Source organism: Taurulus bubalis (assembly GCF_910589615.1).
Source record: "Taurulus bubalis genome assembly, chromosome: 1".
NCBI classification, from domain to species: domain Eukaryota; kingdom Metazoa; phylum Chordata; class Actinopteri; order Perciformes; family Cottidae; genus Taurulus; species Taurulus bubalis.
In genome coordinates, this window is record NC_136589.1 from 28,915,059 (window position 1) to 28,928,510 (window position 13,452).

Consider the following 13,452-nt stretch of genomic DNA (forward strand, 5'->3'; position numbering starts at 1 on the left):
TTCATTGTGCCCTGGGGATGAATCCTCATGGCTTTGGTGATACACCGTCTTTTCATCTAGCAGCACCAGAAGCCCAAAATTATCTCAACATCTCTCTGATGGATTGGCAGAACATTTTCTTCATTTTCGGCTAGATAATGTATCTCTGTGACTTTGGTCATCACGTCCAATGTCTCACAAATATTAAAAGGAGTGTCATAACATAACATGTGTTCCAGACAGTCATGCCCCCCAAAGGATTCATTGTAATAGCTTTGATGATCCCTTAACTTTTGATTCTGCATCATCATCAGGTCAAAACTGTTTCATTTGGCCAATGTGACCAAAATTAACAAACACCTTTAAAAATAATATTTTGTGTTCATGGTAATTAGTCAAAGTTAGCCTGCGAAACAAAGACGGTGAACATGGTGAACACTATATCTGCTACCTGTTAGCACGGCCACTGTGAGCATATTAGCATTTACTTCAAAGCACGGCCTCACAGGACCACTAGCATTGCTGCTGGAGAAGTCCTGTTGAACAGTAAATGAATGACGTTAAAATGTGATTAGAAATAGTCTCATTTTGAATTAAAACATTTATTGATTTCATGAACGTGCACTTTACCTCCCTCACAGGTATTTCCCTTTTGGGATTGTGTTTCTGGTTGCTGGTAAGATCTTGGAGATGGATGACCCTTCCGCCATGGGGAAAAAGCTGGGTTTTTACGCCATTACGGTGGTAATGGGTTTGGTGCTACACGGTTTATTCATCCTACCGGCCATGTACTTCTTCATCACTAAGAAGAGCCCTATCGTTTACATCAGAGGCATTCTGCAGGCCCTGCTCATCTCCTTGGCCACCTCCTCCAGGTAGGCTTGCTTTGTTTATTTCCCTCTCTAAATAAGATAACAAATCATTTTAGCTTGTTGGATTCCTGAGTGAAAAAGTGAAAGTGTAAATATTTGTACACATTTAATGTTTTTACTTACAATAAGTACAACCATTTAAAAATTATGAGCATCAATTTAAGGTTCACTAGAAACTGAGGAGTACCATCCTGCTGAAGTTAGACATGCTTTTGAACTATATTGCCTCTGTAAATGGAGTGGAGGATGGAATTGTCCTTGAATTAAATGGATGTTAGTGGGTTTTAACCCTTTTGACCTCATATGCCACATCAAGTCTTTTATGTTGGCTGTATTGGCTATATAGGCTATATAGTTGATGTTTCCAACAACACTACACTTCAGCTTTTCAAAGGGGTGAGCAAAATTTCGAATAATTGTTAGAGTGTTCATCCCTGGTTTACAATCAGTCTCTTGACACATCCTTTTTGAAGAAAAAAGGATGTGTCAGTAAATGTGTTTGAGAAATATTCAGAAGCTTTGTCCAGTGCAGTATTGAGTACACTGCAAATATATATATATATATATATATATATATATATATATATATATATATATATATATGCGCTAACTACAGTACTAACTGGGAGTTAGAACTAAACTAAAATACAATTACATGTTTGCATCAGTCAGGTGCAAAAACTACCTACGTTAAGATTTTCATCACATATTTATCAAAGCATCTCAAAAAAAGTATCCATATTTGCATGCTGGCTATTTGGCTCTTGTGCAACTTAATTTGAATATGTAAATGTTTGGTATACTTACGTTATGTTCTTGTACAGTACATGTATATCAACCACAGTACTAGCATTTTCCTCCATCAAAACACAAACTGTGTTTGAACTGTGTTTAAATCAGTGTTTTTAATAATTACAAAATTGAAAAACATGTCATGCTTTTTAGTTTTTGCTTCTAATTTCAACAGCTTTTAAATTAAATCAATCAAGTGAATAAACACATTTATAAATGTACATATTTGAGTCAGTTTTATGGCACTGATAATTTTTCATCCTTTTGGCAAGACAGAGAAAATGTATTGATTATTATCATTATTTCCTGCTGCAGCTCTGCCACTCTGCCTATCACCTTTAAGTGCCTCCTTGAGAACAACCACATCGACAGACGCATTATCCGCTTCGTGCTGCCTGTTGGGGCCACCATCAACATGGACGGCACCGCACTCTACGAGGCCGTGGCAGCCATCTTCATCGCCCAAGTGAATAATTATGAGCTTGACTTTGGACAGATCATCACGATCAGGTAAGGCCAGCTAAATGTAGACCTTCATCCAATATCAGAGAGCAAACTGCTAAATCTGTTTTTTAACATCAGTGTATGTGATTTAATGCATTTTGTTGGATGGCTTAGAGTACAAAAAAAAGTAGTGAAAAAAGCAAACGGCTGAAAGGCCCACACCACCTAATCGCGGACCCAGTGTATGTCTCTCACACACATTCTAGTGGCTCGTAGCATTACATTTAGCTGACTCTTTTATCCAAAGCGACTTACATTTTGCTCTCTACACCATAGACACAGCAATGGGAAGCAATTAGGGGTAAAGTGTCTTGCTCAAGGACGCAACGACAAGAACTAGCAGAGGCCGGGCTAGAACCACCGATCTTCTGGTTGAAAGACGGGCATGCTAACCACTGAGCTGAGTCACATTGACATTAGCAAGCCTGATAACGGCAGTGGGAAAAAAACGTCGTTCAAGAACAAGATGTATTCCTCTGTGACAGTAAACGCAACATGAACCAACAGATAATTGTTTCACCAGATGTTTTAGGCTGACCAACAGTAACAGCAACAAACAGCAGGAATACAGTTGAACTAACACTCCAAAAAACGATGTGTAGAAACCATTTTTTCATTGCACAAAGGGTTAACGGAATATTTATAGGAATACATTTAAAAATGTGTTGAGCTTGAACATTGATACCACTTAGTTTGTTATTTAATTACTGACCCACAGCCTGGAGATGATTAGCTGTGGTTTTAAGGAGGGCTATGTGCTGTAACTATTTCAGAAGCAGGCAACCTTTTGTGTCCTTTTTCCAGTTTGTATGCTACGCTAACCTAACTAGCTGCTGCCTATAAATTCATATCAACTAAGATATGCGAGTATGGTATCCATCCTCTCCGCTAACATTTGGCAAACTTGTGTGAAACTATTCCTTTAAGATAATAATAACTCTTTGGAGTCTTATCTCAACAGCAACTTTGCTGTGTGACAATATTTGTAAATTTCATGTAAAAAAGAATGGTGCAGGCATACTTGTGGTGTTTTTAGTGCAACGTGAATTAATCTGTCGTCACATATTTAGTTTAATTCTGAATTAATAAAAAACATTATGGGATTTACTAGATACACATATATGTAAATGTCACACAGATTACGCCTCATATGAGCTTCTTAGTCTGATCTGATTTCTGCTAAATCAGTCTGGAAGCCCCGGGGACACAGACAAGACAGACAGACAGACAGACAGACAGACAGACAGACAGACAGACAGACAGACAACACCAATGGTCCTCTTCCCACCAATGTCATCACCACATAACTTTTAAACCAGGTAAACAAGCCCACTCAAATCCAGAAAAATGGTCTGTTCCTCCTCTGATTTCATGACATGTCCTACTGTAATAACATTAAGCAGACCTCTCCTTATGCCGGCAGTCTGCCATTCCCTCATAATCCCTTTGGCGGTAAAACCCATATGACCTGTATTACTCATCTCCCTTGTCACGCCAGAATTATAATAATTTTTCCCTCTCTCTGCATCCTGTTCCCGTGCCGTTTGGCTGCTGACCATGAAGCTGCTCCATCTGCATACTAACCTAACCCCAACCCCCCTCAACACTGAAGAGGGACAGTTTGTCTCAGAGGTCCAGGTCTTTAACAAAACATTCGCTTAATCATTCACTCCACAAAGTGGTGGAAAAAGTATCTAAATACTTTACTTTATAACAGGTCATACTGCTACATTGTAAAAAATACTGCGTTACAAATACAAGCCTTGCGTTGAGAACTTCACTTACAGGTATGTCAAGTTAGAGGTATCAACTATCATCAAGATGTACTTAAAGTAAAATAGTAAAGGCACGCAATATGCTGGTTAGCTACGTTCAGAGAGAACAAAACAAACCTTAGGTTTAGGCAACAAAACCATTGAGTAGGTTTAGGAAAACCGTCACTTCACAACAACACTTTCAGACTCACAGCCTCAACCACCAGTCTTCTGGTTGAAAGTCCTGTGTTTGTTTGACCCATCCAATAACCCTCAATGACTGTTTTTTTCTCAGTATTTAATATACGTTACTACCTCTGTCCATTGCATAGTCACGTGGATGCGTTTATTTTGTGTATACACCGCAAAAAAAGGATCCTTGACTTTCCATTCACATTGTTTTCATGCTGAGCTACACACACAAAAAAGGAAAATTCATGGACATTCTATAGAAATGAACACGAATCACTAGATTTGAATTTCATGACTATTTTACAAACTGTCTTGAGACTGGGCTGTGTATATTATATTGATGGATTAGCATTTCAGCAGCATTTTAATGTTGTAGCTGGTGGAGGTTAACCTCATCCTGAAATTATTAGCCAAAGGTTCCAAACCCAAGGATAGTGGACTGGTATCAGGCTTGGAACATTTGCTCGAGGGCCGAGAAGAAAACCATATGATTTGACAAAAATCTGCTGTGTGTTATCTTCATTTACTCTTAACCAGTAACATATACACTTATATTTACACATCTGAAAAAAAATCTCACATCTGTAGCATTTTATTATAACACCAAAATTATTAAAATAATCCTAGTGGTTGCAGAGATACACCCTTTTTAGCTTGGTTATGCAATTTTCGAGCAGTGGCCTAAAAATAGGTTTGTTTTATAATGATAGGCTATTATACGCCATTATTGCTCTAAATGTACCTGCACTAATCCCTACTCCTGAGCAGTGGCTGTCCAATTATAGCTGAGCCACAGTAAGTAGCCACGATTGGCCTGTTAAGCTTTGCATTTCTCCACATACTGGCACAGTTGAAATGGGACTGTAGTAAGAGTAGTACTTGGTATTTAACGGCTCTAATATAAGCTACAATATGCTAGCATGCTTGGCTACGTTAGTAGATAACTGAGCATTTCTTCTAATGGCAAGGAACATTATGTTATGAGCCAACTGCATTATTTTTTGGGGCTGTCACAGGTTGTTAGAAAGCACCCCTTTTCATTTTAAAGTGAGCTGGTAACGTCAAAATGTCAGCTGGAAATTCACTGTAAACTCCAAACGTGCAGCTCTTGAATGGAAGACATCTTCTCTTTCCTTCAGTTCAGAAAGAACATCTATTAAACTTTTTTCCTATATTATCTTACTTATTGCTAATCTATTTTGCACTTGTGTCAGTATTACTTCTTTTACACTTAATAATCATTACTCTATTGTTACTCTATTTTATTTCTCTCTCTATATATTTGTTTTATATTTGTTTATGTTTTTATTCTATTGTCTTTGGTTATTCTTGCACAAGAATTCCTTTCGGGCTTAATACGTTTCATCTTATCTCGGTTGCTGCCCGTTATAAAAGTGAATGCATTCTGTTATCTCAGCATCACCGCCACTGCAGCCAGTATCGGTGCAGCAGGAATCCCACAGGCTGGACTCGTAACCATGGTGATTGTGCTGACCTCTGTGGGTCTGCCCACCGATGACATCACTCTCATCATTGCTGTTGATTGGGCTTTGTAAGTAAGGGTTCATCTTTCCATCATGAAATATTGAACATGCCATAACCACATCCAGAAGGATCTGGATGTGGTTATGGCATGTTAGCGTCTCCCAGTAAATTAAATCTTCAGTTTATTAGCTGGGGTTTATATATTGTACCACCAAAATATGCAACAGAGCACAGGAACCATACTTGATGTGTTTGGAATAGTATACGCCTCATAAACCTGAACATCTCATTGAACCAAATGACCAACAACTCTATCAACTCTAAGGACTGCAATTCAATAATTAGTTTTAGATCATGAATAATATCTGGTTTTTAAAAGCTTCATGCAGACAGTGGATGACTTTATCATTTTATTATCTAGGGATCGATTCAGGACCATGGTCAATGTGATGGGCGACGCTCTGGCCACAGGCATTATGGCTCATATCTGCAGGAAAGATTTTGTCAAAGAAGGGGAGCAGGTGAGATCCTGCAAAGCAAATAAACTGTGTTGTCTTCTTATGGATGTATACACCTGCATGTGTTAATATGAATGTCAGTTTGAAAAACATAGAAAAGTTGTTCCTAGTATATAACATTGTTTATAATGCAGTCAATTAGGCATAGACGGGTAGTGTGTGTTTGAGTGTATGCAGCCACTGACTGATTTCAACACTCACAAGGAACTCCAGTCCTTTGTGTTATTTCCGTCAGTCTCTGTATTTTTTCTGAAGGAAGAAACATTAAGCTCCAGGATAAGCAGAAATGTCCACTTATTTGTGTCTTATCGTGTCTTTCTTTTGTCTTTGTGTGCAATCGCATCGCCTCAAGAATGTGCCAACACAGTTGGGCCGGCGTCGTCGTTATGTTAAGCTAGGCTAATTGACGCCTGGCTCTAGCTGCATACAGTATTTGAATGAATCAATCAATGAACCAAGGGGAAATTTGTTGTTGAGTAGCAGCAATTTAGACAGAAAATAAGATATTAAAACAGCAGAGATGAAATATATATACAATAATAATACTAATAAAATAAAATAGCTGGGATGAAAGAAAAGCACAGTATTAATTTAGGAATTAAATTAAACTTAAACGGTAGAAGTGCAAAAGAGAGTGGTATCAATCTTCTCGTCTCAGGCTGAATATATAATATTGTCAGAGGTAAATTGTAGTAAATGAATGCTGGAAAGTTTATACATTTGTACCATCAATAATAATGCAAAAGGTTTAAGTTGTCTCATTTATCAGTTGGAAATCAACCCCCAAATGATTCTGATAATGGTGAATATGTTTACAAGTGGCAGAAGACTACATTTCATTTTCATAGTCATACACTTGGCATCGTGCCATTTAATCTGTCTGTGTGACAGCAGTGTAATCGCACACGGGAGAAGTTTGTTTTTAGGGCTTTCTGCCAGAACAAACCTACTTGGTTAGGTTTAGCAAAAGATGGTGGTTTGTGTTGAAATAAACCCTTTCTGGCAGAAAGTCCTGAAAACAAACTTATCCTGTGTGCTGTATTCTCTATGCATTAACTTTCCCATAAAATCAATGTTGAACCTTTTTGTATGAAAGACATGTCTGCAAATTTAAAATGTATGTAATTCTGATTCCTCTTCTTCTCCTCTGTGATCACTGCGTCCCTCAGGTGCCTCTGATCTGTGAAACTAAGCCCATGATAAGCATCCAGCAGATGATGACCTACCAGAATCAGAAGAATGGCTGCTACCAGGCGCCTCCCCCAGGCAGTAGGCCGGACCACCTCTCCCCAGATGTGGCTCGCCTGATGCGGCTGGAGGAAGGCGTCCGGCCACTGGAGAAGAAAAAACACGCTCACTCTTCTCATCACAAGAGAGAGCACAGGGATAAGGAACACTGTTCCATTGATATGAACGGGCTGGAGACTAATGTATAAAAGCAGCTGCCCTGCCAACAGCTACTGACACGTCTACAGCTGCAGGACCTGCAGGAGAGGAAGACATATTAAAGATTGAGCTGATTAAGTTCACATGCATTTCCCCGCCGAGAAGGAGAGAAAGCCCAGTGGATGAATACAAATGACCCTGGAAAAAAAGAGACGATTTCTGTTTTTTCTACATAACCTAAGTAACAACCCACATTTGTGTATGTTTGTGTGTGTACATATTTAATCAGATATGTATTATTTGGGACAAGTAGTGACAGTGCGCTGCTCTAGCTGACAGTCATTTTAAACGGGAGAGCTCATCCTGTTCAAGGTTTCATGTTTCAGATCTGTGAGTAAGCCCATCTTAGAGGAGCGGAAATGGAGAGCACAATAGCTGATATCAGATATCATTTAAGGAACCTTTGGACAGAAAATATCTACTCATATCCCTTTTTATTAATTCTGATCTGGTTTGGTATGTTTTTTGCAGAATATTAGTTGAGTTTTTTTGCCTGTTTAGAGCATTCTTCCATAAATTAACTGACTTATTAATGCGCACAACCAAGAGTGGGACAATACAAGATAATTGAACTTAAGAAACAGTTACTTTAACACACATATGTGACCGTTTGGGTCACATTCAGGGGGGGAAAAAAGTCTCATATTTTGGCAAAAAGGAATTATTTCCAATACATCACATTTTCCCAGCCACATCTTTTCCTACACTTCTCTTCTCTGCCTTGTTGTCCTGAGTGGGTACTTTGCCTCATATTTGCAGTCATTGCCGGAATCAAGACAAAAAGATGATGACGGTCACGATGAAATCAAAGACGAGTGTTTGCCCTTGTGTTGAAGTCATGTCAAGTTGTCTAGGCACCCCATTGTATTTCCTCTTTGCCTTAAACAACCAAAGGAGAAGCATGTGGGGCCAATAATGTGGGGTAATGGCGTACCCCGAAAACAGCTGAGACAAAACAACACAAGTTGACAATCACAGTTCACACACGGAACTCTGTCCATATGTATGTGATATATGATGTACATGTATGTATTTAAAATGTCAGTGTATTTCAAGAGCTGCCATTCTGTATTTGTAAAAAGAAACTTTAGTGCACAATTTATAAAAATGTATCAACTGTAAAAAAAAGAAAACATCAAGAAATGAAAAATATAAAAAAAATTACAAATAGCATACTATTGGAGTCATTTTCAATGGTTTGGGTAAATGAGGTTTGAGTTAAAAAAATCTACAGGTGCAATAAAGGTACTATATAGTAAAAGTATATGACATTTCAAAGACTTAAAAACAGCAATAGAAATCTGACAAGCTGCATCTTCTCTCTTAAAGGCATACATACACGCAGCGGTTTACTAACACACCTGAGTAAATGTCATGCTTGCTATTAAAGAGTCAAGAGAAGAGATTTAAAAGATTACCAGAGTGCGGGTTCAATCCAAGCAAAGTTTATTTGGGCGCAAGGATGGTTTATACAAATTTGGTTCGGCTGACGTTATTGATGTGCACTATGGTACACTCTAAAGAGGACCATGTCATACATGATTTAAAAAAGGACTTCAGTGTGCCAAATATCTATAACAAAAATTCCACACACTGCAAAAAGCTCAGAGCGGGAGCAACAAGAGCTGGCCAAATGACCAACTAAATAATCAGACAGATTGAAAGGATAGTGTCCTGAATGTTGAAGTATATTCTACAATGCTTTACTTCAGTTATACCAGGTACATGACATTTGCTTTGGTTAAATAATGAGATTATTTTTAATCGATGTTTCTGAAAAGCTCTTTCTTTCTTCTTTGTTTGCATTCAATAACTTTAGTTATCATGATGTTGCGATACAGATATCCTTTCAAAACAAAAAGGGAGCAAAGGGGTGCTGGAGGAAGACTGCTTCTTTTACTAATTATTCCAAAGCAAATATCAGTTTGATAACACTCTTACAGATGAAAGTCTGAATTTGTGAACGGTGAAACTCACTCAATGCACTCAGGGGTTTGCTACTACATTACATTACATTGTAATGTGCAATTCAACCACTGACAAGCAGCTTGCGTCCCTCTCACTATTCATCAGGTTTAATGATGGTGCTTTTCAAGCATCTGAAGCAGGAGCATTTTAACCCTTTAAACCCACACCCTAACCCTAATAACCAGTGGCGGCTGATGGCAATTTTTTTTTGGTAGGGCTATCTAATCCCAGTATGATTCAATGCAAAAAAAACACTTTGACATAATAAGGACATCTTATTAATACAATTCAATATAATATAATTAAGGATAGGTTTAAAACGGTGCCTGAACCGATACTTTTTTTATTGCCAAGACAATTTTTTTTCTTCAAATTGAACAATATATTAACTGTTTGAACTTTAAAGTATACTATGAATATAAAGAAATAAATACAAAACACTTGACTTCAAACTACAGCTCCAAAATGTTTAACTTTAACAAACACACTACACACATATATATATATATATACACATATATATACACACATATACACACATATATATATACACACATATACACACATATATATATATATACACACATATATATATACACACATATACACACACATATATATATATATATATATATATATATATATATATATATATACATACATATATATATATATATATATATATATATATATATATATATATACATACATATATATATATATATATATATATATATATATATATATATATATATATATATATATATACATATATATATATATATATATATATATATATATATATATATACATATACACACACACATATATATATATATATATATATATATATATATATATATATATATATATACATATACACACACATATATATATATATATATATATATATATATATATATATATATATATATATACATATACACACACATATATATATATATATATATATATATATATATATATACACATATACATATATATATATATATATATATATATATATATACACATATACATATATATACATATATACACATATACACATATACATATGTATGTATGTATGTATATATATACATATACATATATATATATATATATATATATATATACACACATACATATACATACATATATATACATATACATATATATATTTAAAAACAGACACAAGCATCAGGTGGCCTGATTGGGACCGTGAGCAACAGAACTCCACTCAGAAACTGTTGGATTCTATAAACTCTGCTGCTTTACTGAACTACACGTCATCATTAATATCAACTGGAGAGCTTTGTTCCAACAAGCCGAAGGAAAAAAGCTCCTGCATGTCTCCCCTGATCACTCTGTGAGCACGCTGCAGCCCCGCCTCTTGAGGCCCGTCTCTGCATGAAAGAGAGAAGGAGCAGCACTAGCAGCAGATAAGTGCACAGGGGCAGCTGAGAGGTGCAGATATCCTATTTTACAAATATTACTGGGTATATTCGATAGGTATATACACACCATGATTTTTTTTTGATTTTCCTGATATAAAAGGGCTCAACAGGTTAAGAGCAGAAGGGAAATCCACTTTGCCATCATCAAACATGACCGCCTTGCTTTAAGATAATGAACATCTTCTGTACCATGGTCTTGTGTTCTGCTGTTTAGAAGCTGCCATCTTCAGTGCATTACAGTGCCTTAAAACACTTAAAAAAAAAAATAGTGTGCGAAAATCCCCCTGCGCCTATTATCAGACAAAAAACAACAACATATAATCTCCGGAACCACATCGTTGTTTAACTTCATTTAAATTGCTACAATACCGCAACCCATGTGAGAAGATACATCTGGTAAAAAAAAAATTAATGTAACCATTAAGTTTAAGTATTTACGTAAACTCCATTTTTTTTACAGAACGACACAGTTTTTTGACTGAAACTCCTTTGAACACCCAAATGCTGTGTTCTATTATGATTTTTGTTTGAAAAACGCGGTGACTGCTCGAGGAGACCTTTTTGGGAAATCTTGCTCATATCGTACTGAATGTTCATAGTTATGATCAAAATATCTTTTAAAATTGATTTTTTTGCAAATAAATCTCAAGACTTTGCTGAAAAAATACATACAATAAACACAAGTATTGGAATTAATTTGGGGGTTCCTACAACGACTCAAACACAGGAAAAAGTCTAGTGCCAAAATTGGTTCCAGGGTGTTTAAAGGAAACACCTTGGAACCAATTTTTGCTTTCGACGTTTATTCTCTTGTCTTGCACAGTTCTCCCTTAAATTCAAAAGGCTTGCATTTGTTATTGGTTTCATTTTTTCTTCTTTTTTTAAGATGTTTCAAAAAGGCCATGTCATTGTGCCATTGTAATTGGTAGCCTCAGTGTTAGCAGGGCTGGAGAAGATTAAAAAAGTTGTGAAGCCATAACTTTTAGGAGTTATGTCTGTAATAACAACATACAAGTCTGTAATGACAACACAACTCTTAAGAATACATTGGAATTAACTCTTCTTTGTCTTGGATATAATCATCTGTTTCCGAGGTCAGAAGGCAGAACATGTAATCGTTTATCTCAACGTATTAATCTAACTATACGTCCCCAATCTGTTCGATGTGCTGCTAGACACAGTCCAGCTCTGTGTGCTGACCACTGGCTATATTTCTGCATGAGTGTCTGTTATAGTTACAGTTGCAGGATTTTTAAAACAATTTTAGACGTAGTTATAGACAGGTGGTGAACGTTGGTGTTTTTTTGTATTTACAACACCGTATGCAGAAGTTTAATCAACGAACAAATGTCAAAGATCAGGCCTTTGCAGTATTGATGGATCTCATTCAAATTAGGTCCAACATATACCTTTAATTTCTAGAAAAACTTGGAGCCAAGGTTATTTATTCGATTGAGGCTGAGTTAAGGTAAAGTGGATTTACAATCCTCAGCTGACGCTATTGCGGTTCACCTCATCCCACCCCATCACACTGTGTTTGTTACCATATATCTCCGAAAGCCCCATTAGCGCACTGCGAGTGGTCAGTGAGGCCGGCCAGCCATGCAGCTTGTGCAGCATCTGAGCATCACCATTCGGCCAGCTGGCCACCTGACAAAGGGTCAGGATGGGGAGTGGGCTAAAGGAAGTCGGCCGGAGAGGAGCAATAAGGAACGCAGGCTGGATTTGGCAGGAGGGGCCCTGTAGCAAGCGGAGGGGGGGATGCCAAGAGGGATAAATAAATAGACAAATGGAGGGGAAATGGAGAAAGAGGGAAGTCGGGCACAAAAGCTAGGGGAAAAAACTATAATATAAACAATTGAAATCCTTTTGTTTGAATGCCACCCAGTGAGAACTAGTAGAGAACTGTGTTAATAACTGACAGTGGTGATATGGGTAACACAATTCCACTTTTAAACAGGGCCAATACTGTTATATGAACAAGTATTTTACATTACATTTAGCTGATGCTTTTATCCAAAGCGACTTACATTTTTGCTCTATACACCGTAGACACAGCAACGGGGAACAATTCAGGGTTAAGTTTCGACACGGACTAGTGGAGCCGGGGCTCAAACCACCGATCCTTTGATTGAAAGACGGGCATGCTAACCACTGAGCCAGAGTCGCCCCTGTTTTATCATTTTATCATTTGGATGTAGGATTTAGACAAACAAAAGCATCAAGGTCTTTTAACAAGCTGTGGTTCGCAAGGGTTGAGCTGCGTATTAAAAAAAGCTGTCCTTTGTTTGATGTAATCTCTGGTGCAGTAGTCAATGGAAAAGTCGAGCACAGCAAGAGAGAAATATCTTTTTTTTAGAAAACAAAAAGAGATTCTGGATTATAGATGTTTCTATTGAGAGTGCCAGATTGCTAATGCTTCAGTCCATGTTGGACTTTCCTCAGTGCAAGATCAGACAAGCACCGGGCGACTCGACAGGTAACC

The 13,452-nt window shown here is 37.1% G+C and overlaps 1 protein-coding gene across 1 annotated transcript in view; it reads left to right on the forward strand.

Moving 5' to 3' along the window:
- Window positions 1-7,532, forward strand: part of slc1a7a (solute carrier family 1 member 7a) — a gene marked incomplete at both ends in the record, with an annotated part of 29,939 nt that extends 22,407 nt beyond the window's left edge. Inside the window, 5 exons of the mRNA XM_079229737.1 lie at window positions 621-854; window positions 1,959-2,153; window positions 5,511-5,645; window positions 6,000-6,099; window positions 7,266-7,532. Of these exons, the coding sequence (XP_079085863.1) occupies window positions 621-854; window positions 1,959-2,153; window positions 5,511-5,645; window positions 6,000-6,099; window positions 7,266-7,532 (931 nt within the window). The remainder of the gene's footprint in view (window positions 1-620; window positions 855-1,958; window positions 2,154-5,510; window positions 5,646-5,999; window positions 6,100-7,265) is intronic.
- Between the last annotated feature and the right edge of the window lie 5,920 nt (window positions 7,533-13,452).